The sequence below is a fragment of the Cavia porcellus genome, unplaced genomic scaffold, assembly GCF_034190915.1.
Source record: "Cavia porcellus strain 051 isolate PalLab524CR breed Dunkin Hartley unplaced genomic scaffold, mCavPor4.1 scaffold_14, whole genome shotgun sequence".
NCBI lineage: Eukaryota > Metazoa > Chordata > Mammalia > Rodentia > Caviidae > Cavia > Cavia porcellus.
Genome location: NW_026947497.1, coordinates 68,726,168 through 68,752,937, shown reverse-complemented (window position 1 = coordinate 68,752,937; position 26,770 = coordinate 68,726,168). Strand labels below are relative to the sequence as shown.

At 44.3% G+C, this 26,770-nt stretch overlaps 1 protein-coding gene and 1 long non-coding RNA gene across 5 annotated transcripts in view; one reads left to right on the top strand and one right to left on the bottom strand.

The window, feature by feature from the left end:
• The window catches only part of Masp1 (MBL associated serine protease 1), a 66,338-nt gene that overhangs the window by 26,621 nt on the left and 12,947 nt on the right, over window positions 1-26,770 (top strand). For 2 of the 4 annotated variants that reach the window (XM_063261219.1, XM_063261220.1), the window contains 8 exons: window positions 652-829; window positions 2,852-2,983; window positions 5,442-5,638; window positions 8,213-8,360; window positions 9,645-9,763; window positions 10,713-10,791; window positions 17,288-17,425; window positions 18,863-18,937. In XM_063261219.1, the coding sequence (XP_063117289.1) occupies window positions 652-829; window positions 2,852-2,983; window positions 5,442-5,638; window positions 8,213-8,360; window positions 9,645-9,763; window positions 10,713-10,791; window positions 17,288-17,425; window positions 18,863-18,937 (1,066 nt within the window). Of the gene's footprint in view, window positions 1-651; window positions 830-2,851; window positions 2,984-5,441; window positions 5,639-8,212; window positions 8,361-9,644; window positions 9,764-10,712; window positions 10,792-13,357; window positions 16,245-17,287; window positions 17,426-18,862; window positions 18,938-22,804; window positions 25,297-26,770 lie in introns of those variants that run through there. The other 2 variants (XM_013160272.3, XM_005006872.4) reach the window with 2 other exon arrangements.
• LOC134478766 (uncharacterized) overlaps window positions 1-26,770 on the bottom strand; it is a 51,617-nt gene that overhangs the window by 18,503 nt on the left and 6,344 nt on the right. The window lies entirely within an intron of this gene.

The following is a 26,770-nucleotide window of genomic DNA, read 5'->3' as shown; positions in this document are numbered from 1 at the left end:
TTACTGGGTAACTACCATGTGCCAGGTCTCGCCCACTCCCTGAGGACATAGCTATAACAACTGTCTTGCTTTCTTTTGTTTATGTTCTAGTGGGGATTTGCAACTCCTGAGAACTCATATTGAAGTGCTTGTCATGTTACATCCTAACTCCCTTCGTGTCCATTTCCCTTGATTTGAACTCTGCTGTCCTGTGTCCTCTGTCTCTTCATTTTTCAGCACCCCCATCTCATGCTGTGCTCAGTGGCTGGGACACATTGGGTACTCAGTGAATAACTTACATTGTTTATAATTTCCAAATGTAGACAATTTCTATTAAATATCCAATCTGCCTTCAAGGTATCTAACTCTTGTTAAATTTTAACAGTGAGTTATGTTCAATAAGTAAACCCCTTGGTTGGCAACAGGAATGACAAATACTAAGCTCCTTCTGAAGAGACGAAACCAAATGAACAAAACTGACCAGATGAACACCCTAACTTAACCTGTCACGCATCTTTCCTCAAACCCAAGGATGCCTAACCCTCTTTCTTTGAGTTTCCCAGGCATCTGAGTCTACTTGCACTCCGCCACTTCCTCTCTCCTCCCGGAAATCAAGAAAGAAGCTATAATGTGAAGTCACTCATGTTGTTCCCTTTCACTTTAACCTCAAAGGTAGAAACTGAAGACCAGGTCCTGGCAACTTTCTGTGGGAAGGAGACCACAGATACAGAGCAGACCCCAGGCCAGGAAGTGGTCCTCTCCCCTGGCTCCTTCATGTCCGTCACCTTCCGATCAGATTTCTCCAATGAGGAGCGATTCACAGGCTTTGATGCCCACTATATGGCTGTGGGTAAGTTGGGGACCTGGGCGATTCAACTCCTGGATTGCTTTTCTCTATAAAGATGAAAACAGCTTTGCACTATTTCCTGGAGAGAGAACATCTGTGTACCACATAGAAACCATTCATTTCTTACTGCCATGGATTTATCTATCTGAATTAGTCAGCTTTCCAGTTACCAGGATGCAATACTTGACAATCACAATTTAAAGGTATTAATTTCATTTGCGGTTGGGGGATTTAGTCCATGATCTGCTGGCTTCAAGGTAGAACCATCATGGCAAAAGGACATGAAAGAGTATTAGTTCATATCAGCTGGAAAACAGAGCAAGGGAATTGTACCAGAGCAGGAGAGATCAAGAGCCAGACATAGATACCAAGGCCAGCCTCCATTACCCGCCTAAACCTGTTCTCCATCACTCCCCCAGGGGGATCCCAAAAATCAATCAAATGGAAGCTCCACCCTCACTTCCACATCATCTGTCTATCATCAGTTCATTCATCAATCCATCTTTTTCAATTCATTCCAAGTGATTGTAGACATTGGTCCTCTATTTCTTAGATACTTCAGTATGTATAGATATTGTTAAGTTTTACAGAGTTTTTCTAAGTGTGGAATTTACATGAAATGAAATACACAAATTTTAAGTATCCATTTGTTGAATTTTAAAGATTTGGTATTTGCATATAATCCAAACCTTTATCAAGAAAATAATTTCAACCCAGAAATTTCCCCCATGCTCCTGCCCAGTTGATCCTTGCTTCTAGTTCCTTCAAAGCAAACAATTCTTCTATTTTAGCCATAGATTCCTATGCCTCTTCCGATACTTATAAATGAGCACATGGAAAATAGACATAGGGGATGAGGATTGTTTTACTCAATGAAATAATGCTCTTTATTTCATTGCATGTACTAATAATTATTCCTTTTCCTAGTAGAGTAACATTCCATAGTATGAATACAAGTCTTTATTCATTGTTCTACCGATGAGCAATTAGTTTCTACTCATTTTTGATGCTGATTAATAAAGTTTCTATGAAGCTTCTGATACCTCTTTTTATGAGCATATGGTCTCATTTCTTTTGGGTAAATATCTAGGAGTAGAATTAGATGGTCATGAAGTGATGCTGAGTAGTTTTACAGAAAAATTATCAGACCTTTCCCAAACCAATGACATCACTTTATACATGCCCACCAGTGCATGATGTGGTTGCTCCTTATATTAAATGTTGCCAGTTTTCAAAATGTTCCCCATGGTGATGAGTATGCAGAGGTAGTGCATTATGGTTTAAACTGCGTCCCTTGATGAGGGTGGTGTTTGGTGTACATATTTTCATGTGATGTTTGGTCTTAAGGAGACATGTGTATTCAGATATCTAGGATAGAACTTGATCCATGTTAGAGGGAAATAAAAAAAAGAAAGACAGAAAGGAAAGGAAGGATAGGATAGGTAAGGGAAGGGAAGGAAAAGGAAAGAGGAGAGGAGAGGAGAGGAGAGGAGAGGAGAGGAGAGGAGAGGAGAGGAGAGGAGAGGAGAGGAGAGGAACGGAACGGAACGGAACGGAACGGAACGGAAAGGAAAGGAAAGGAAAGGAAAGGAAAGGAAAGGAAAGGAAAGGAAAGGAAAGGGACATGGAGTAAGATGGCTCTGAAGCCAGCCCCCCTGGATTTTCTGTGTCTCTGTCTCACCATCTATAATGTGAGGATAGTAGCAGTTCTGCTTCCTGAGATTTTTGCCTGGCGCAGTAATTACCACCACTGTTAAGGAAGTTTTCCTACCATGAGTCAGGGGGCCTAGGCTGGAGCCTGGTGGACTGTGCTCTTGGGTGAGCCGCCTAACTACTCAGCGCTCTAGTTTCTTTGCTTGTGAAAGGAAGATGACGACCACCTCTGTGTGTTACATAAAGACAGAATGAGAGAAAGCATGCACCTCCTGAGAATGACTGGGCACCTCAACTAAGTGCTCTGTGCATGTTAGTTCTCATCTCCAGCATCATGCATGCTTTGACTGACTGAAGGTACCTGCTCTGCAGATGTGGATGAATGCAAGGAAAGGGAGGACGAGGAGCTGTCCTGTGACCACTACTGCCACAACTATATCGGTGGCTACTACTGCTCCTGCCGCTTTGGTTACATCCTTCACACAGACAACAGGACCTGTCGAGGTAAGGTTTGAGGATAATGTTGTACATGGCTATGCTATGTGACATCTTCCAATGAGGAGATCCGAAGACAGACAGACATAATAGGTACAACTAAAAATGAATTTGGAGATGCAGCTTAGATACCATATGCATAGAGATGCTGAGATGCTCACCCAACCTTGAAGCTTGGGCTTTGGTTCTCCAAACAGTGCATGAGAGAGGCTTTGACTACTAGGCTATCATTGCCTGTTTATTCCTGGGCAGTATTGCTGCTCCATAGATCTCTGAATCCTCTCCTACCGCAGGTTGTCAACCTCAGTTTGAGAGAAATCTGGGTTTCTGAGTCTTTTCTTTCTGAGCCATGAACTATGCCTCTCAGCAATTCCTTTTTGTTTCAATGGCCCCTAAATTCATCAGCAAAAGAGAGAACCTCATTCCAAAGGAAAAATGAGGGAGGTAAAGAGGATGCAGCAAAAAACTTCACATTCCTCCTATCATTCCTTGTTTTCACCTCCCATCACCGAGGCTCCTACACTATAGTCTTGGGCTGGGGCAGGGATACAGAAATGGAAGATGTATGAATCATCTTTACTCTTGATACGACATAGTATCTAACACCCACAACTGAAAGGAGGAAGGGTTTCATTTCACTCATGATTTTAGAGGCTTCAGTCCATGGTTGGTTGGTTCCAATATGAAAAACAACATGATAGAAGGGTATGAAGGAGCCAAGCTGCTCTGTTTATGGTGGCTCAGAAGCAAACTAGGGAGCAGCACCAGAGAAGAAAGGGGAAGAGACCAGATATAGCCAAAACCACAGCTCCATGACCCAACCAGACACACCTAAAAATGTGCTCCAGCAGTGCCCTATGCCAACCCCACAGCCAATCAAGTTGGCATTCCACCACCTTCTGCTGGCTCAACCAACAGAAGGGCTCAGGGGTAATAGCCACATAAACAAATTGTTAGATGCAACAAATGTGACCTTTACTACATTTATATAAAGGATATAGCACAATCAAACCTAAGCTGGCCTGGAGAAGTGAGCAAATGTTCTCTACAGATTATGTCCTTTGGCAGGGATGAAAGAATACGAGAAGGAGGGATTCCATCAAAGATAACAGCTTCCACAAACATTTCAAGATGTGACCAAGTTTGGGACATTTGGGAAACTCTTGGGAGCTTAGTATGATCCAGAGGAGGGACTGTGTTTGGAATCTCACTCAAAAGCTGAGTCAGTGATCACTGGAGAAAAGCAAGGGAAGGGACAGAGTTTTCTTTCCCTTTCAAGAAGTGCTGCTTGTTTCTGAATAAAGCCTATCCTACCTACCTATCAGTATAAAGCAGTATAAAGAGAAGAACATATAGGAGTATAGAAGGTTATGTTTTATAGCATTTTATTCAGTAAATATTAAGTACATACTCTAAGCTGAGTAAGGGCTGCAAAAACTGAAGGAAAGCAAGACTTCTCAATTCTCTTTTGCACCTGCCCCTAGAAACCTCTCTTTTATTTACATCACAAGTATGCTGCACATTATTTATGAATTATATGCCTACCTATGCATTGTACATAAGACTAAGACCTACCCTCTTGAGGACCCATTTTGGCCCATTTTGGGTTAAGGATTAGCCCTGTGAGAACAGGGTAGAAAACAAAAACAAACACAGAATCATGATGCCTTAGTCTAAACTTTCTGCAGCTTATAGCTTCAGAACTGCAGTGAGTTGTGACTCTCTCACTGGGCTACAGTTTTCTCATTTACAAATGAGCAGGATGAACAAAGACTCAGAAAGCATGAATATGTAGCACTTGCACGGGTTAGCCCAAGGGCAAAAGTTCAGTGGCAATAAAGGCTCCTCACATGGCTAAGTCATGGCCAGGCTCCCAGGACACTGGGTCCTTGGTGCCGTAAATAAAAAGGCAAACAAAGCTGGCCTCAGAGCATGCGGAGTCCAGAGGGAGCAAGGAAATCAACAAGTGAATGTGACATAGTGCTGGGTAGTAGTCTCACTGTGAAGAAAGGAAGGGCAGTTGGAGAGTGAGGACCCTGTATTAGATGGGAATCAAGGAAAGATCTGAGCAGAGACCTCAATGAATCTGGGCAAAAGGGAAAACAGGGATGAACAGAGCCAAAAATCTCCACATGGCCCTTCCACCTCAAAACTCTCCTTTCTGGGAATCCCTGCCTGCGCCCTCCAAGTGCCAAGGACTCTGATGAGAAAGGTTGTCCCAGGGGTAAACAGCTCTGTGTAGAGGCTTAAAAATTCTGCACTGGAATCTTGACTGCAGCTTACCTAGCATACACTTGGGTAACTCACTTCCCTTCATGCGGATTCAGTTTCCCATTTGTGAAGTAAGGATGCTGATTCTTTTCCTGCCTACCTTGTGGGGCCACAAGCAAAGGCACACAGTGAAAACAAGCAAGGGTTTGCTGGGCTATGGTCCAGCTGTGCCATCTTCCCCATGTGTTTCTCACAGTGGAGTGCAGTGACAACCTCTTTACCCAGAGGACCGGCCTGATCACCAGCCCCGACTACCCCAACCCTTATCCCAAGAGCTCTGAATGCTTCTATACCATTGAGCTGGAGGAAGGCTTCATGGTCAGCCTGCAGTTTGAGGACCTTTTTGACATTGAGGACCATCCTGAGGTGCCCTGCCCCTATGACTTCATCAAGGTGAGCTTGCAGTGGACACTTATCCTGGGGATGCTGGGAATTCTGGACTGAACCAGGAAAATTGACATCATGGGCTTTTCATGTTCTCCCAAGATTGGGATCCAAGCAGCTGCTCCCCCAGCCAAATACTTAAAATAACAGGTACCAGCTTAATCAGATTCAGTACGAGGATCTTTCTCAAATCAAAAACAACCCCCTGGCCACCATGGTGGTTTGCACTAGAGAGTCACAGGGTCAAATGTATGTTCTAGAAAGATTCCTTAGAGACAGGCTCAATTTGTAGGTGTGCAGCCTATGTGGTCACCTAGGACCCGGTACCCCAAAACAACCCACACTGTAATGTTCCACAGCTGCCCCCTTGTATTTCTGAATACAATTTGAACAAAGAGTCTCCACTTTTATTTTGCACTGGACCCAACAATTATGCATTTGGTCCTGCTTTGGAGAAGATGTTATGTACCAGGCAAATAAAGAAATGAAAAACTACCACAGACCAATAACTATTTAAATTGCAACTATTTCAGTAGCATGGGTGAAATACAAAGGCAGCCTGAAATCAAGTTGTGGCTGAGATAGCAGGAGACATATTTTTTAGATATGTAGGAAATAAAATCAGCAAGTGTTAGACAGTGACCAGCTGAGATAGCGAAGTGGAACTGAATATCAGGGTCTGATTGCAGGAGAGAAGGTAAGCCGGGGAAAAAAGCAGGTCCCATCACCTGCACAAATAGGTGCTGTGTGAACTGGGTGAATGCTCCTGAGAACTGCCCTGAGGAGGAAATAGTTGCAAGCTACAACACAATAAATTCAGAGAGATAAATAGAAGAGACCCATACAAATGAGGTCAGGAAAGGCCATAAAATGAGATATGCAAAAAGGAACTACCAGTAATGGGAGAAGCAGAGATAGCTAAGAAACTGTGATAGGAAACTCAAGAACTTAGAGCCCTACTGCCCTGAAATTAGATTCAGATGCTAAGAGGCAGCATGGCTATAGGTGAGATGGCAGAATAAATTAGGGCATAGGTTTTCATTGTGTGGTTAACTGCCACCAATGTTAACAGCTTACAATTCTCACTACACTGTTCTGCAGAGGAGAAATAAGAGTGGGCTCAACTGGGTTCTCTACTTTGGGTCCCATGCAATTGAAATCAAGGTGTCAGTGGGACAGGGCTCTTGCCTTGAGGATCTGTGGAAGAATTCACTTCTAGGTTTAAGTTGCTGGCAGAATTTGGATTCCTGCAATTGTAAGACTGAAGTACCATCTTCTTGCTGATTGCCAGCAACGGGGTCTCTCTCAGCATCTAGAGGCTGTTCTCAGGTCCTTCTGTGTCACTCTCTGAAAAATTTCTTTTTTTAGGGCATTGTTTAGTTAGGGTATAATATATTCATATTATATTATAATGTAGTCACAAAGTAACACCACGTATGACATCATAGGCATCTTCTAAAATTCTGGTTACCATGCATGGCATTCCAGAAGCTTCACATGGGAGACTCATTCAGGCACTTAACATTTGAGTGTTCACTTTTCCTCCCTCTGCATGATGAAAGAAAGATGTCACTCAGGATTATAGAAGTCACCAAATTCCAGTTAAGGAGACAGAATGAAAAGGGGTCATTCCTCAGAGACAGAATAAAAAATGGTCAAACATACCGGAAGGACCCAGGACAGGACTCTGGGAAGTCAGGGGACTCTGGGTCAGTTATTAACTTCTTCACTTCTACACTGCATCCATCCTAATCCAACTCTTACTGACTCTCCTGCTCAACTGTGAAACTTCCCAATGGTTCTCTTGCTTCTGACCTCACTCTACAATTGGTTTTCCCACAGCATTCAAAGTTATAATGATTCAGTCATGGTTGAACTTGAAATAAAACAACATAGCGTGGTCCTCACCTGCCTTTCCAAGCTCAGGTCATGCCACTGTCTCAGGCCCAGCCCCGCAGCTTCCTTCCTGCCAACTTCATTTCCACCTTTGCCCTTGACCTCTACTCACACTGCTTTCCTTGGCTGGAAAGTGCTTCTCCCGCTCTTCACACAACAGGCTTCTACTCTTCCTGACCCATCAGTGTCACCTCATTATAAGGTCCTACTTGACCACCTATTTGAGGTTGTTAGCTATTATTTAGTCTACTGTATAAATGATGGGTTCTATAGGTTGCATAGATTTTAGCAAATGAATTTTAAATATAGCATATATGTCTATAACAGGCTACCATTATTATGTGGGTCATTTATTGTTGATCTCCTCCATCCACACTGCAGATCCATAGAAAGCAGAGACTTTCTGGTTTGTGTGTGGTTCAAGGTGCTATCCCTCTCTGAGCCACAATTCATTCACCATTAAGCAGAAGATTATTAACTTGCCTAGTCCTCTGCCAGGGCCATTGTAAACTGTAAATAAGAGAGTAGAGATGAAGCTGTTTGGTGATTGGAAAGTCCTACTAAAACCACAAGTGAGTTCATGGATTCCCATCACATCTTCCAGAAAACCCCAGAGTGCAGTGTAGCAGGGATGCTGCTCTGTGGATCAGATGTAATTCTTCTCTTTGTCTATATTGCTTTCCTTAGATTAAAGCCGGCTCCAATGTATTTGGACCCTTCTGTGGGGAGAAGGCACCAGAACTCATCAGTACCCAGAGCCACAGTGTCCAGATCCTGTTCCACAGCGACAACTCGGGCGAGAACCGGGGCTGGAGGCTCTCGTACAGGGCTGCAGGTAACACCTGTCCTGCTGGGCCCTACTGAAACACCCTGCATGGTCCTCATCAGGAAGGAGGGCATAAGAGAGGGACCTACCAAGTCCCCAACAGAGGAACATGGCTGAATAACTTGGGACTAAGCCAGACTCCTGGCTGAATAACTTGGGACCAAGCCATATGCTCCCTCCTGATTTACTTTCCCTTTGATAAAAGGAGGTCAAGGGGAGCAGTGATGTTATTTCAGACTGGATCGGTAGTTTTCCAAACTGGCTATCCTTCAGCATTGCATGAGGAGAATAATAAGAGAAATCTTGTTTCCTGAACCCCACCCTCACACCCCCATATGATGGTTCATCACATCTTCAGAGGGGCTTCCAGCTCCAGCCTTCTCTAATTCTGGGACTGGACTTTGGGTATGACTCGTAGCTTGAATGTGTGATCCTGGTAGTTTGCCTCCCTGTAGGCCCCTAAACTGGTAAAGCACAAATCCCCACCTCTAATGTCCCAAAGCAGCCAGTCCTGCCCCAAGTTCTGATGGGACCATTGGACCCCACAAGCCCATGCATTCAAGGAAAAGAAGGGTGACTAGCAGCTCAGCATGACTGGTCGATTTCATAGACCCTGATGCTCTGTCTTCATTATCACATCTAGCACCCACTCTGGGGACATCAGTGGACAGAAAATTAACAAAAGAGAGTTTACCTAGGAAAAAGTATCAGGGGTAGGCCCAGACCTGGAGGAACTTGTCATAATTCACCTTGAAAGAGAGGACTCAGCAGGGTATGATGGCACCTCTAATGCTTTGAAGAACAGGTATGGGAAGAAAGGTTGATTGCAGTTGTCCTGGGCGGATAAAGCTTACAAGGGCACAAATTTCAGTTGTATAAAAAAACAATGTTCATTTAATTAGAGGAATCCATAGATGGAATGCACAGGTTTGGAAAGGAGTTAGCTCATGGTCCCTGTAGGAATGCAAATAGACACTGGAGTCAGTATGGAAGGTGTTGTAAAGAAAGCGTCAGACAAGGGTTGGATTTAATGAACTTCAGTGTTCCTCACAACCCTGAGTTTGAATGAAATCATTTGGCCAACCACCTCGGTTTGCCAATCAGCAAATGAAGGGGGGTTGGAAATTAACTTGCTCCTGGCTGCAAAGCATGTGTCTTTGGGGGCCTAGAAACCTCTCCAGTACCCAGTTATGTTACTTCCGCCTCATCAGGCCATGCTTTCTAGGGGCTTATACTTACTGCAGACTTTTCCTTGTTTTCTCACCTGCTGTCTATTTATTTGCTTCCCACCAGGCAACGAGTGCCCAGGGCTACGGCCTCCTGTCCACGGGAAAATCGAACCCTTGCAAACCACATACTCTTTCAAAGACCAAGTGCTCGTCAGCTGTGACACAGGCTACAAAGTGCTTAAGGTGAGCAGTAGCCAGGCTACAGAAACTCTCCAGAGCCTTCCAGAGCAGACGGGCTGCTGGGACTTGCCTTAGCGCTAGTGTGGTATTTCCTAGCCACCCTGTGAGCCTCCCAAATATTCTAGCATTTTAAAGCATATGTCCCAGATTTCTCTTACTCCTAGAACTGGCACCAAAGTCTTGTATCAGAGAATGAAATGGCTTGGCTTTTAAAATTTCCAGTCCATACAACTGTACAATCAGGGCTCAGAACTGTAACATAGTTCATCAGGCCTGTAAGAGCGGGGTGGGGTGCTAAAAAGGGAAGTCGAGCTTTTAAAGGTAGCAAACAGGCACTGCTTACTCTACCATCCTCTGAAATACTGGTTCTTCTCATTAAAAATAAAGCAAATATCTCCCAAGTCTCACTTCAGATCAACTAAAGAACTGGGACCAGGCAAGGCATGTTTTGTATGTTCTCCGGGTGAACATAAAGTACAATCAAGCTAGAGGACCACTGGTTTCTATGGTTCTCCAAGAAAGGCCCCTGGACTGCAGCCTCAGCATCACCTGGAAACTTGCAGGAAATGCAGATGCTTAGGTAGACTGACTCGCTGAATCAGAAATTCTGGGGCAGGGCCCAATAGTCCATCTTAAGAACCCCTCCAGGTGATGCTGACCGCTTGTTCGAGACCAGTGTTCTGAAAAAGGAATCAAGGCTAAGGCTTTCTCTTTCTGAACTATTGCCCCAGACTCGTGAGCACATGGACCTTGTGTCTTTTCAGAGTATAAAGTGGGACATGGAATTCATTGTCAACCTTACCCTTCTCCTCCAGCTTGCCCTTGGAAGTCCATGTGTGGAAAATCCCAGTTGAGTTCAGCCATATTTGGAGTATGAATTAGTTTTTCTGGAAAACAACCACTGACCCCACTCCCTTTTTCTTCTCCCTCCCTTCTTCTGGTTTATTCTCAGGATAATGTGATGATGGACACGTTTCAAATTGAGTGTCTGAAAGATGGAACATGGAGCAACAAGATACCCACCTGTCAAAGTAAGAAAAGCAAATGAATTCATTATTAGGTTAATGAATCCCCCTTTGCTGATGGAATGGAAGCAGAGACCAAGCCAAGACAAGAGCTTGGTGAGAGCTCTGTAAGAGGGACATGGGCGCGAATTCAAGAGGCCCATGAGAGTTGGCAGAAAGAACGCTAATTCCTCTCCCTGCAATTAGACATGGGATCCCAAAGCAAACTTTTGTGGGCCCAAGATTACTTTCTAAATATTAATTTTTACCTCAGTCTCCAGAAAAGTTGCCAAACTTGCTGAAGGAATAGCATTTTTGCCAGATTTGAAACGAGCTCTGACAGTTGCTCATTCAGGAAACCAGTTTGGCACTGGTGCCCAGAGCTGAGTCATCCTTTTGTCTATATAGCCATCCTCTATGTTCGCTGAGTCTTCAGGATAAGCTCATAATTTAGGGCTTAGTGGACATGGCTCTTGGGTCAGCACAGTGGCACTATAGGAAGCAGAGAAGATATAGCTACTTACTTGCTTTTGAGACCTAGAGTTTTTGCCTTGGCTCTGCCCCTAACTCCCTCACTAATCATGGACATGATCTTTTATCTCAACTGAAAACTAATTTGTACTAGCTTTAATATTCTAGAACATATGCCAGTGGTTCTAAAACAGTACAATCCATATACATCCTCTTACTGACCACTGTTCAAGTTACATCTATTAACTCTTCTCCATTCACACCCAAGTGGTTTCAATGCAAGACCGGAGTGGACTACAATTTTAGAAACTCACATGGGACAACACTGATGAAATGAGTGACAGAGTAAGTGAGAGAAGGAAAGAAGTGGGTGGGAACTGGCTTGAGAAAGGGAAGTCAAGAATTAAGTTTGGTCCTAATCACCTCTACTTCATGACTTTTCATGCAAACTTGGGTGTGCTGCCGTCTTTTCTTTCTCCCACATTGATCTTACCAGAGAGGATACTGGTAGACAGGAGGATTTCCTTGAAGCAAGTTCCAGGCAGAATTTGGAAATACAATATGCCTGTCTTTCTTTTTCATATGATAGTGTGGCTATAGTCAGAACCCAATGTGGGAAAAGAAAGATACTTTATGGCAAAGTTTCAACTATCATTTAGCGCATGCCTACACAGAGTTCTAGGAGAATTCAGGTGGGGAAGATAAGATCCAAGCAAGAGGAACTCCAATCCTACACAGCCCAGCTTAGCATGTGGCGCTATGCCTAGGCTAGGCACTCTGGGACGAAGCAAGAGTCATTATGAAGAAAGTGAAGGAAGATTTGAGATGTTTGGGGCAGGATTTGGTTCTAGAGCCATGAAGTTCCAGATTCAGAGGCAGATCCTTTGAGTTGAGTGTCCCCAAGGAACCCACTCAGATTCTTTTGACCTCAGTGTCTGATCTTAAGATTGTTCTGAGAACTAACCAGGTTAATTAATATATGTACCACACCTCTGGAGAGCCAAGAATAAATAAAGCTCAATAAAAGCTTATTTCTCTCTATACCTAGCCTAATCCACTCATTAGGAAAAGGATTTCCTAATGAAAGGGCAAAAGAGACTCATTTGCCCTTTAGGAGATTAGGGAATATTATTAATATTTTTCCCTGATGAGACACATACTTTTTCTTAAAAGGCAGCATTAACACATATCACTACCATAATCAGAAACACTATTTTTGTGACTTGTATTAGGAGGCAATAAAAAGTTCTCTGTTCTTTTAAGAAAATACAACCTTAAGGCTACAGTTCAATAGTGGACCACTTATGAAAGCCCTTTTTTCAATTCCCAACACTGAAAGGAAGAAAAGGGGGAAAAAAAGAAACAAAAACTGCTGTTATTGTTTGACTAATCATTTATGCCTAAGTCTTGTAACTTGAACAACTACTTCTAAGATAACAATATGCAATATATTAACTAATATTAATTTCCCAGTATTTTTTTGAATTTCTGCATCATTTCTTTCTTTTTTGTTTTGCTTTTTTAAAATAAAAAATAAATTAAAATAATGAGATATCAAAAAGAATAATAAGAAGAAAAGCAATAAAAATAACAAAAAGAAAAGAAAATATGACCCTACTCCTTCATGGTGGGCTGAGTCCCAGGAATTCTGGGAGAAGGCACTAAGAACAGATAAGAAAGGTTCAGTGTGTGATAAATATGTATGCACCCAATCAAGAAGTAGCAATTGTGCAAGTTTGCTTGGTGCCACATGCACCTTGATATAGAGACAAGTCCTCTTAGACTCTAAATGCTATCTGTCGGACGAGAACTTGGACCTGATAAATGCAAACTTCCCTACAAGGGAAAACTTCACAAGGCTCTCCTAAAGAGCCAAGGAGTGTAAGTGTGCAAATTCTAGAAAGGTACAAATTCAACTATCCCAAACTGTCCTTCATGCTGTCTGTCCCTAAACTGTGCATTCTTAATCAATTCCAATTGAGTGATTTCTGTATTTCCTGCATCAACTATTTCTGCTTTGCTTGCTAATTTTTCCCTTTCTCTCCTTTGTCTCTCTCTTTTCCTCTCTCTGATTCCTTCCTCTGTGTCTCCTGACTCCACTCTGACTCCACCATGGTGGCAGAAAGCGAGATTGATTTGGAGAGTGAACTCCAGGCAGAGCAAGTGACAGATGAATGATGGGAATCCCACACAGTGCAGACATCCAGGAATGGACCTTCTCAAAGACCCCGGGTCCCAGAGCTACTCCACCTCTCCCCACCCACCTGCACTCCATTGCCCATTTTGGTGTGGGTCAGCATGGATGCTGAACCAAACAATGCAACTCAGCAGTTGAAGCTGCCGAGTATCTGGGGTTCACTCAGCACTCAAACATTGCTTCAGAAAATAATGAAAAGACAATGGACAATGTTTAGACCCTCTCAATGGATCACACACTTCTCAAAGCAAGAATACCTTCAGTTAGAAATGCAAAATTTTCCATACAATCACACAGCCTTTGGCCAAGGAGATCAGCACGAGCCTTGGCTTCTAATCCATACCACATCTCATGTTCAAATGACCTAGATTGCTGATGAATTTTTGACTTTAAAATTCATATCTATTGCTACTTTCTTAACAACCATGAGTACAGGGGCCGGGGATTTAGCTCAGTGGTTCAAATGCTTTCCTGGTAGGCATGAGGTCATGAGTTCAATCCTGGTACAAAAACAAACAAACAAAAAACCAACCATGAGTCAGTAAAAAATGACCCACACAGTATGGATTTTGGGGAATCTGAATATTTCCTACTCATACTTCACCCAGGGCTGAAAGCCTACCATTGGAGGTTCTTTCCTCTGGGGTTTACAAGCTTTGTGTTTTTTAGACTTTGCTGACTAAAGACTTTGAAATGAGAGGCATCACCTGTGAGAGCAGTGGCTCAGCTCTGGCACGGTGGACATTACTGGGTTATGATTGCTGAAGGGCTGAGGAGCAGCAGCCTGCATGCCAGATGCTCTGTTCCAACACACATGAGGTCTGGACACGCATTTCAGAGGTTCCCTGCATTAGACTGTGACTCCCCAATGAGTAACTGACCACTTGGTGAGGGCAGGATACTGCCGGCACACTCAGTGACCAGTTTGGAGGCTGACGTGCCATGCTAGCATAGGAATACCACTGGCTGCTGATGCCCAGTGTCAGCTCAAAAAAATGGAGGTTTAACTGCTTGATTCATGCAGCATATTCCTTGCAATAGAGAGAACCATATTCCTTGCAATAGAGAGAACCATAACGAAATAAGGAGGTTTGATATCTGCCCAAATAATTGTAATACCAGGCAACATAAGACAGGTGCTATCAGAGGGACCTATATAAAGAGTTCTAGAACAAGGATGCTGCCTTGTCCAGTAAGAAGAATTAGAAATGATTTTCAGGAAGAAGTAGCATTTGATCAAAACCTGGGGAGAGAGGTTGGCCACATGGACATGGGGTGTCCCACGCAGAAATGATGGCATCGGCAAGAACAATAAGCAGAGGCAGCTGAGATGTGGGGACAGAAAAAGATGAGGCTGGAAAGGGGTACTGGGGTCTGATCTCTGGTTCTGAGAGACAATGACAGAGAATTAGCCCTCTATGAAGGCCTCAGATTGCAGTTGAGCATGCTCAGAGCTGCAGGCTAAGAAGGATAAATTGCAAGTGGTAACAGTGGAGGCACACTGAAGGATGATGAGCAGAGAAGGTCAAGGAAATGGGAAAGAACAAGCATTTTTGAGTCCAGCATATAGAAGTCGTCAGAGAAAGCTTTACAAAAAAAAAAAAAAAAGATGAGACCCTGCCTGAAGCGGGGGTAGGTGAGCTGAGGCACAGCAGTAGACATGTATTGATGGTGCCAGGTGTGCTCAGGGACCTAGCGAAGGAAGTGGCCTGCATGTCCCAGAAAGAAAAAGCTCTTTGCCAGCTGCTGTACCTATGGGAAAAGATGCACCCTTCCCCATTCACTGTAACTATATTGATATCACCCTCTGTTTTCCAGTGCTTACCAACCCCTTTATCTGGTCATAGAACTAGCTCTGGCAGTGAATAGAATCACTTCTCTGGAGCCTTGCAAAATCATGCCCTCGATCAGGAAAATATCTCTCCACCAGCCCCAGCCACACAAGTCCAAGGCTGGCCCTGGAATTCATCCACTAGGAACCAAGCAGTTAAATCTCCAGGATACTTTAGACCAAAGGAACTGCTACAAAATACTAAGGGAGACAAGAGTGATATGAGTATCTAGGAATTGGACAGTGGCATTTCCTAAAGAAGAAGTAAAGTCTGCCTTGAGACTCAGCAGAAAAATAAATTTAAAATTGTTTATAGTTCCAGATAATAAATATTATTATTACATTTTATTATTCTGATATTAACCTTTACACATTTACTTCACAAACTAGAAAGGTATCTTCACTTTTGGGTGATTAAACAAATGAAAATGATTTGTCCAGAGAGGTTAGAGGCCAGGGGAAAAATACCCATTTGTTTTTTAGTTTGTTTGTATATATTTCGGATTTTGCTTTCCTTGAAGATAAGTAGTACCTACATTTACTCCCTTCCTTTATCCCCTTCTTCTAACATACAGAATCTTGAAGTCCTACATATTTGAGTTAAATGACTCTCTAAAGATGAAAAAGATGACTTAGAAATCCTAAAGTTAAGAACACAGTGTTTACTTTACATATAGGAGTAAATTGTCCCTTTGTTTCCTAAAGAAGTCAAGAGGAGGTAAAACTTTAGAAATTCCACCAAGACTCAGGAAATATTGAGACTTAAAGTCCACCAGGAAGCTAGCTAACATCTAATATAGGCCATTGAGCAGGAAAACAGAAACCATTGAGCAGGAAAACTTAGAAACTATCGGTACCATTTATTAAAAAGGCACTGAATTCAAGATCAGATCTAGTGCTTAACTCAATGGTGACATTAGATGAACCAAGTCTCCTCTCTGAGTTTGTCTGAAAAATAAAGAGAATCTTCTAGGTTGCCTACCCAGGGTCCCTTTCCATTGTGAAATTCCACAGCTCCCCTCTGATCCTTCAACTCTGCCTTAGGCTGTTAATACCTAAGACCAGGGTTGTTTTAGAAGTAAGCAAGCATCATTTCTCCCTCCTAAAGGAGGCTCCTGAAAAGACGTTTATAAATCGGGCCTTCAGCCTCTAATACGGCATGACAAGGTGGCCTGAATCTGGGCTGACGCTTGCTGAACTCCACCAGTGCTGCTGATCCCCTGAGAGCTGACTAAACTTGCCAGCTCCCCAAACCCATGGCGGAGGAGCAAGCATCTTTGGTTACATGCTGTAGTGTGTGAGTACAACCAATTCCAACATCCAGCCACCAATAATTTGAGATAGTGAGGAGATAAAGTCTAAGAGTTGGTCCACCCTCACCTTCTCCTACCCTCTGTGGCTGAGCCAGCAGGCTGTGGCTGTGTACTCTCATGCCAGAGAAAGATGTTTTTTTGTCTGGTTGGTTATTGTGTGTGTGTGTATGTGTGTGTACTAAGCTCCAATGTGAGCACTTTAACTGCTCTTATATAGCCTGTGGTTGGGACTAAAAGAATGGAAGATTTTTTTGGTTCATGTCACCCGGAATTTTCTTTCTGAGTCATGGGTTTCAAACTTGGGCAAAAGAAGCAGAGGCAATTTCATAATAAGACGGAAGCAGAGGAGAGGAGATGGAGGTCTCCTTCAATCTTGGAAGACCTGTCCCTGCCCTTAAAGTGACCTCATGCCCAGGTGAGTTGATCATATAGTAGTATCATAACGGGGAAAAAAACTTGTAGCAGGTCCACAAGTGGCTGTACAAGTTGCACACTGTACAACCCCATGAACACCAACCAGATTTACCACCATAGTAAGGCTGCTCTATGAGGACTCTAGAAGTATATTCAGTTACCATAAGTTTTCCCAGGACTCTGGATGCAGTGATAACCAAAGTGCAGTACATAACCTGCGCATCTGCAAAAGAGATCCATCAGATGGCATTAAGCTAACAAGCAAAAGACAATTAAGGGGTCTCACTTCTCTCTCAGTTGTAGACTGCGGAGCCCCAACAGAGCTGGAACATGGGTTGGTTACCTTCTCCTCGATGAACAACCTTACCACTTACAAATCTGAAATCAGATTCTCCTGCCAGCATCCCTATTACAAGATGCTTCACAATATCACAGGTAAGCCCTCCATCCTGCTCCTCCTCATGTCTGCTGGGTCTGGGAGTTAGACTGCGAACTGAAACAGCTCTTTTAGGAACAGCTGCTCGTAAGTCTGTGGGCCCTTGCACAAAGTGTGTTCACACCTATCATCTCATGTCATTTTCCATGAGCTGATGTTAACAATTCGTTTAGAGATGTAAACACTGAATCTCAGGACCGAAACCCGGGCTGGTTTCTTTTTAATTTTAAATCTCACACTGATTCTACTGATGAGTCTAGAGCTGGTTGGTGAAGCATGACCTAACTAAGAGAAGAAATAGGAATTTAAGCCTAAGTTCTACCAAAGTAAACCCATTCATATAGGGGGAGGCCGAGCTGGGGTTTCCAGGAAATGACCAGTGTTGCTATTTTAGTCAGTCTCTGCCTCATCTGCTGGCCAAGTGTAATGTCTATCCCGGTCAGTGCCATTTGGCAGGCCTCAAAAGAGCCCTTCAAAGACCTGTTCCTCCGGTAGGCACAGGGTCCAGATGGAACTTGGGAATGAGGTGCAGATCTGTCTCTTGCCAGGTGGCTCAGTAGATCACCTGACCAACGCCTAAGCACAGCTATAGCTGTCCTCATCTAGACCTTATCCACACCATTGAGCAGGGAGACCCAAGATGCCCCAGCATTGGGCAGAAGCACAGTGGGCCAAAGGGTGAAGGGCCACCATTATTACAAGACTATTGGCTGCAGCAAAGATTTGGAGGAACTGGGAGAACTACTTGGAGACAGGCCCCCACCTCTTCCAAGAGTGAGACTTTGTGACACCCCACACTTCCACCCATTCAGTCCCTCGCAGAAAAGAAAGCCTCAGAGAGATGGAAAAGCCCCCTCCACTCTGCCTCTGGGGTGTACAAGCACTAGAAAGTGTCTTCTAGCTTCTCTATTCTTCAAATCCCCACTTTCCATGAGGAAATGGTGATAGAGATCACAGAGGTATTGTGAGATTCCATAGGACAAGAGACATACACGTGGCTTGTTAAAGAGTTTAAATGAAAATTGAGGACAGGATACCTGCGCAGCGGAGAGCTGATGAAACAAGGTCTCTGTGACTAACAGCAAGAGGCACCTGCGGGGTGGGGGAGGCACTAGGTGGGGTGGGGAGCAGCCGTCACACAGCCAGGAGTGAGACAGCACAGACCTTTGCTGAAGAGGGAGGTGTTCATTTGTGAAGACTGTGAGAATTCACCAGTGATTCTGAGCTAAAGAGGGACACAGTCCGGTTCCCATTTCAGAAATACCCTTCAGCTTGCAGAGAGAACCGGCTCATAAAAAATAGTATGAGAGACCATTTGGAAGACTTTTTCAAAGTGAGATGATCTGACAAGAGAATCTTAGATCCCAGCTCTGCTCTCTGTGTACTACAGGTCAATCATTTACTTTCCTTCCTCCTACCATTTTTCACTCATCCAGGAATATACACCTGCTCTGCCCAAGGGATCTGGATGAATGAAGTGCTGGGGAGAAGCCTGCCTATCTGCCTTCCAGGTACCTTACCCTCCAAATCCTCAGAGCCCCATCCAAGGCCCCAGGGCCCCAGGTCTGCCTGCTGGCTGTGGACGGAGTTGAGAGGGAAGTGCTTGAACTGTTTTTAAAAAGATACCTTGGGCAGGTAAAAGGCCAGGGAGATCCAGCCTCAGGCCTCAAACTAACCATTGTCCACACTCAGCCTGTTCTGGTCCTCCAGGAGCCCTTCTTCTTTGTCTAGCTCCACTCCCTTCCCCCTAGACTTTTCATCTAACATCAAGAAAATGGTGCCCTGCCCTTGGGTACCTACTGGTGTATCATGTGGATGACCACATGAGACAAAGAAGGAACAATGTAGGACACAGAAACAAATTCTTCCACAGAAGCCTTTGCACAAATTATTTTGATTGCCGCCTTCTTCATGCTTATCTACCATCTGACTTTCGAGACATTTGTGGTAATAGGGATGATCACTGTGCACATATATTTGGGGGAAATTTGCTTTAGAATTAAATGTATGGACACCTTGTATTGAAAGTACAATACATATACATTTAAATCAAACTTTCAAATTTTAGCCCAAAGCATAGACTGTAGAGTTACATAAATATCTCATTAAAATAAATTTAATATTCATAGTAACTTGCACATTTTGAAATCAAAACATTAATAACAGCAGAACATACATGAGACAATCATTAAAGATGACACTGAAGAACACTGAAAAGTAATTGTCCTTCCTGATTTCATATGAATGCTTGAACCTTGCATTATGGTGAAGCATTGGGTGGCTTTGTCTCTTTCTAAATAAAATATCAGGTAAGCTGAGAAACATATTAGGTGAATGGCACATTTTAGTAACTTTCACTCTAGAAATAAGGCTAGACATCACAAAGAAAGACTGATCCTTTGATCAGTACCAAAGTACCATTGATCCTTAAAAAGTGAAGAAAATTCTAGCATCGAAGGTCAGTTCTCCAACCTCACAAATGCAAAGGGATCCTGGAGGAGGAAATAGCTGCACACAGTGGTTCAGGAGTAGGGGAAAGAGCAACAGGAAAGAAGACTTCACCTTAGAAAGAACTTGTGTCATCTCACCTGCACTCTGCTGGTCCCACTCACTTCAAGTTGGCTTGGCCATGAGTATGCGCAAGGATACCAGGACACGAAGCCTCAAGGAAGAGAGGAATGGCTTGGTTGTGGCAAACTAGAGGTTCGATTTTGCTAAAATATTATGTGGTATAAAGAAAACCAGGGGTCATTCCATTCTGGGATGTCATGTGGCAACCTCTGAAAGGGGAAAATACACTGTGATCATTACTAAGTGATTTACCTCTGTGGGGCAGGGATTTCTTGCCTCAGAAGTCATCAGGAGATCCGTGGCATTCTAGAACTTTTGGTATTCATCACCCTCTGTGTTTGTATGAGGCATCTTAGATACAGTGAGTCATGAAATTCTTTGAAGACTCAGTGTTGGGCAAAACTGTGGTGTGTCATTGGACCAAGATAGAAGTTTCCAAATCCTTTCCTCCTAAAAGATCGGGATGGAACCAGGATGCTAATCAGGATGGAGAAAGCCATTAATCCAGCACTAAATGCCCATATTTTCAGGAGGACTGCTAAGCAAATATCTGCTTCAGTTATTTTACAGATGTGAAAACTGAGGATAATAGTGTCGTGATTTGTACACAGCACAGTCAGAGAGTTCATGGCAGAGCTGGGATATGAACCCAAGACTTTTGATGTCAACCCAAGGAAACCTGAATCTTCTTACACTCTGGTCATACTGTATGCCACCCTCGTGCACTCAGAATCCTACAGGTTCACATTTTTGCTTTTTGGCACTTCCCTCAGTCACCACTGTCTTTTAGAAAATAAGTCTGGCTCCAACATTGCCATAACATTTCAAAAATATTCATTTGTCCCAGGGAAAGCCTGAAAGGAGAATGGTGGCAGCTAATAAAAATGGCCCCCTTTCAGATGGATACAATGGAGTATACCTACTCAAAATCAAGGGAAGAAAGAAAAAATGACTCCCGTTTCAGGGAGCTCTCCTAAAGATATACTATATCATTCAGACTCCAGAAAAGACAAGAAGACTTTTGGGTAGGAAAATGAAGCAAGGGTCAATAGAATCAATTTCTTTCTCTGGCACTAATAACTTTGAGTAGGTCACTGGCCATCTCTAATTCCACTTCGTTTCTGTAACTTAGTGATTCTCTGAGCTTCCTCTAACTCTAAGCCCCTGTGACCTGGAGTGTACCACTAGCACCTGAAGGGAGGGAGGTACATTCAGTCCTGACCATGGACTTTGCCGTGACCATGGACTGAACTATCAACACATCCCTTACCAGATTAAGGTCTTTCCGTGTAAAATGAGCTGAAGACGAGTCACAGACAGCTTTGGGATGTCCTTCTGAAAGCTACTGGTGAAGTGGGAGACTAACTCTTAACTTTGAAAGGTCAAGCCACAGAAAGTTACAAAAGCCCATCCACATGTGGTCTGGGGTGAATGACAGGGTACCCTGGGATCACGCAAGAAGTATTTGGCACCAGCAGCAAGAGCAGCCGAAAAGAATTAAGTTTTGAAACCCTGCCTCCCAAAGTTGCCAAGAAAACTCAAATGCTCCTTGGTCTCTGAAGGGCTGTGGAAAGTCTCCAGAACCAGAGTGTGTCATACCTAATGGCAAAATGAGGGAGCCCACACTCACACCACACTTCCCTCCCAGGCTCAAGCGCCTTGCCTGGGAAAGGTCTGTGCCAACTTGTTCTTAGCCAGCAGGGGGCAGGTAAGGAAGACCCTCTGCCATGGGCCAGAGGCATTTATTTGTCTGCAGGAGGCTGGTGGTGCTTGTGCATGCTCGGGGTGCAGCTCAGTGGAACGAAGTTGCTCAGACCCTTCTTCTTCCCTTCAAGGTACTACAGGGCTCCTGGGTGCAATGATGGGTGGTCCTGAGCAGGGCCCATGCATCATTGCTTGTGGATTATGCCACCTTCTCCCAACCTTCTATGTCCTGGACCTCTTAATCCATAGGCACCAAAGTCTTTTAGGCCAGAAAAGGAAGGATTTGATGGTCCATGGCCATCGTCTAAATCTGTAACAAGGCAATGTGGAATACAGGACAAGGCATGTCTTAGAATCCTGCAAGGACCTTGCTACTCAGCTTGACAACTGTGTCACCTTAAACAGGTCTCTTAAGCTCTGGAGAGTGTTTTAATGTCACTAGGAGTAACCAAAGCAAATTAAATAAAAATCAAAGAAATTTGAAATCTGAAGAATCCTTGGAGATTATCTTGACCAACTGCTTCCTTTGACAAGTCAAAAATTGAAATCCAAAAAGGAAAAGTCCTGACTCAGAGTCACATGGGTGATAGAAAAGCTTGCCAAAGCCCCAAGTGTCTTGTTACAGCCCATTGTATCCTGCAACCTGTGACACCGTTTCTTAATTTCTTTCCATCTCTCTGTGCCAGTGACATGGGGAGAAGAGTTCTCTGGGTGTCCAATCATGGAGGTCTTCTGAGACAGGAGATCTCTTCCTAGGGGAAAAAGCAGACATGTGGCCATTGCTAAGAGGGGACCTGGCAAAGGAAAGTCCTGGCTCAAAGTGTTCTTAGCCAAAAGTGCTTCAGGATGGAGAAGGCCTAAGCATGAAATGATCTAGTCCAGAGATGGCGCCAGCTCCAATGGGACATGAGCCATCCTGGAGGGAGTAAGACCCAAAGTAACCCAGGGCAGAGCTCCCCAGGGTAGCTGATTCAGTCAAGTAAGGGCCCTGTGGTGGCATAATCGACAGTGAGTGACATGTGAATTTCTCTTAGTGTCTTCTTTCATGTGCCTGCCGTAATCAGTCTCTGTCTCTTGTCCCCAATCTCTCTCTCTTCTCACAGTGTGTGGTCAGCCCTCCCGGTCTCTGCCAAACCTGGTCAAGAGGATTATTGGAGGCCGGAATGCAGAGCCAGGCCTCTTTCCGTGGCAGGCCCTGATAGTGGTAGAAGACACCTCGAGAGTGCCAAACAACAAGTGGTTTGGGAGTGGAGCTCTGCTCTCTGAGTCCTGGATCCTCACAGCAGCTCATGTGCTACGGTCCCAGCGCAGGGGTAACACGGTGGTCCCGGTCTCCAAGGAGCACATCACTGTCTACCTGGGCCTGCACGACGTACGGGACAAATCAGGTGCTGTCAATAGCTCAGCTGCCCGAGTGGTTCTCCACCCCAATTTCAACATCCAGAGCTACAACCATGACATAGCTCTGGTGCAGCTGCAGGAGCCGGTGCCCCTGGGACCACACGTCATGCCTGTCTGCCTGCCGCAGCCAGAGCCTGAAGGTCTAGCCCCCCACATGTTGGGCCTGGTGGCCGGCTGGGGCATCTCCAGTCCCAATGTGACAGTAGATGACATCATCAGCAGCGGCACACGAACCTTGTCAGATATCCTGCAGTATGTCAAGTTACCAGTGGTGCCACACGCCGAGTGCAAAGCCAGCTATGAGTCTCGTTCGGGAAACTACAGTGTCACAGAGAACATGTTCTGTGCTGGCTACTACGAGGGTGGCAAGGACACATGCCTTGGAGATAGTGGTGGGGCCTTTGTCATCCTTGATGACTTGAGCCAGCATTGGGTGGCCCAAGGCCTGGTCTCTTGGGCGGGCCCTGAAGAATGTGGCACCAAGCAGGTGTATGGAGTGTACACGAAGGTCTCTAACTATGTAGACTGGTTGTGGGAGCAGATGCGCTCCCCACAAAGTGAAGGGGAACTCCAGGTGGAGCGGTGAGCTGACTTTTTTCCTTGGGGCCTGCTTACCTTGCCCCCACCAAGTGAGGCTGTATACACACATCCAAAAGCACACTCCATGTTACTTGGCAGACCAAATAAAGTGGGACACACTGACCTGTTGGGGCACTTGTCCTCCCAGGACAGCCTCCAGAGCTCTGAGAGGAAGCAAGTGGTAAAAGGAAAAAATTCTGGGCAAGAGATCTGGGTCTGTGACCTTAGCCAAGTCCCCTCTCCTCTCTGGGCTCACTCTCTACAGCAGTGCAATGTGGGAACTGAACCAGTCTGAACTGGCCACTGGCCAGTCAAGCATGAAGCTGTACCTTAAGTGTCTTATTCACTCCTACTCGCTTACCAATCTTGTTGGTCTCATCCTTGGCACAAGTGACCTTAGGCCTGATGGTTGGGAAATAATTTCTCACATTGGACTAAGCTCTGCATCTGTATGTTCTACCAACTTTACTCTCTAGACCTGCACCCAATCTAGTCCTCCTTAACAAAAAATCATTCAAGGCTGCAGGGCAAAGATCAGAGGCTGGAGGATGCTTTTTGCCAGTATAGCATCTTGGAGCACTGTTTGTTCCAGGGATTTTCTCTCCTAAAATCTTCTTCTAGTCCAGGCCTTTTCCTTTATGCTCCCCATTCAAGAATCTCAAAGGACCAAGAGAAAACTGGGAAGGTTTGTGCAACAGGGAAAAGAATAGCACAGGTACAATTCCAAGCTCCTTAAATTCCTACTATCAATTCAAAGCACATCATTCAGATCCAGGTGCTACTTTAAGATAACAGCTGACACCATGAGATGTCCACACCTGCCACTGCAGACAAGCACAAATCCAGCTTCCAGCCCTGACATACACCATCTGCAAAGGCCACCTAGCTCCAGCTCCAAGTGTGAAGATTGGCTGTTACTTTGAAAGAGAGAAGACCCACACTGCATCTCACTGCTTCTGGGAAGGAAATAAAAGGAAAAGGAGCTTAGACCATTAGGAGTCACCCAAATCCAACCAGGCTGCCCTGCAACCCTGGGACCTGAGTTCATCAGAAAACCTACCCAGCAGGACATCAGAGGGGCCCACTTCTCTGTTTTCCAGGGGCCAGAGGCCAAGAAAAGTAGAGTTCCTTTGCAACAACAACAAAAAGTGGTGGAGAGCGAGGAGTTCTGGGTTCTATCCCTATCTCTGATTTCCAACTGGCTATGTAGCCTCTCGAAAATTATTTTCCTTAATGAGCCTCAGTTTCTCCATCTATAAAAGGAAGTCACACGATCCCACCAGGATCTTTCCAGCTTTCACACTCAGCCTCTCCCTGGATCTCATAGGCTGGACTGACTTCTCCTTCTCCCCGGAACACTCCATCCCAGGAATCTCCATCTGATAAAGACAGCCAAAGAAGCCCTTGAGAGGGATTCCCAGAGAACAATGAGAAGTGTCCACTTCTCTGATTCACTCACCAAAACACACTCTTGCATCTTTTATGGTGATGTAGAGTATGCTGTATTGTGTATATTTAATACAACCTGCTTCACTGCTCTGTACCTGGTCTCTGCACTCTGTTCCTCCTGTCAGGGGTCTAAAATGGAAATAAACCCTCTGTGAGTAACCAATAATCTTGGTTTGGGAGTATGGTTACTATGGTTGAAGTGTGTTTAGTTGTTTTGAACTTTAAAGAAACTGCATTCCCTTCATTAAGCAAAAAGAGATAATGAGGGGGAAAAAAGTGCTCCTTAATATGTTTGCTTCTTAGAGGCTACACATTGCTTTAATTGTTTGCTATTTAAGTATTCCAAGAGCTCATGTTAGAAGGAAGATACTCTCCTTTGTGTGTAGGTCTTACGTGGCCAAAATGAGTTGAATGTCATAAGAGGAATCAAGATTTAGGCATCATGGGAACTTGAAGATGTGGTTTTATGTAGATGAAAAGTATCAGAATAGATTTTCGTAGGGGGTCAGAGGAGATGGCAGAGGAAGCACAGAGTGGGAAAAAGCATCAAACCAAGAAAGCAGGTCATGATTGTCATGAGGGCAGTGTGCGTTTGAAGAGTGGAAAGAATCTTAAAAGCTGTACTCTGAACTCTGTATCATAACCAGTACACTGGAATCATCCCAGGTGTGCTTGTTAAACCTGCAGACTTCTGGGTCTCACACATGGAAATATCTGAATTAGACAAGTCTGCGGGTGGGCAGCATGGTGCAGAAAGAGAACAGGTTAGAAGCTGCACTTGGGGTGAGGGGAAGCAATTGCATCCATCCTGGTGAGAGATGGAGACGATCTCCCAGACCTAGTGATGCAACAGTGTCCACATGGGGTGAAGGTGGTTTAATCCATTTATGTGCTATAGCATCTCTTGAGACTGTACCACCATAAGGATACAAAGGGTGATATAAGTTAACAGAGGGGGAGGGCTCCCCCCAGACATGCTCATGATTTGCCCTGGAGAGTTTTGTTTGGGGTCATGGTGGACCACGGTATGTTGGATTTTATATTATAGCATCTGGAGACACAGAGGTTACATGGAGAGAATATTTTGACATGGAGTGGGAGAGAGATTTTCCCCTGCTTCTCCTGGTGATTTAGTGGTGGATTAGGTAGGGGGACTGAAGAAAAGGGAGACCATCAGTTTGTGGTTTGTGCAGGTACCAACAAGGGTCTACAATAACAAGGGGAGAAGACTGGTGAAGTCTAAGGCCAGGACTTAGCTTTGCTGAGTTTGAAGAGTTTATGAAACACAAGTAGGCAGTAAATAACAATGAATTCAGAAGACAGAACAGGTTTAAAGAAGTTTAATAGGATGTAGTGGGATATGGCCTGTTAGAAATGGGCAGAAGAGAAAGACTCCTCAGAGGGTGAGCAAGGCAGACACCATCCTAGAAGGGATAAAGGAAAGAGAAGCCAGGAAAGAAAGAAAGAGAGACAAAGAGAATAGGAAGAACTGGGTTCCCAAAAAGAAGGAAAGTGTTCAGCAGCCAGGGAGGAAATAAAAGGCAAGAGGAGTTGTCTTTAAAACTTTTTTCATTCCTGAAGAAAATAACCAGCACCCACTACTTAGAGAAAGCGAAGACTTTTGGGGTTCATGGTCTATT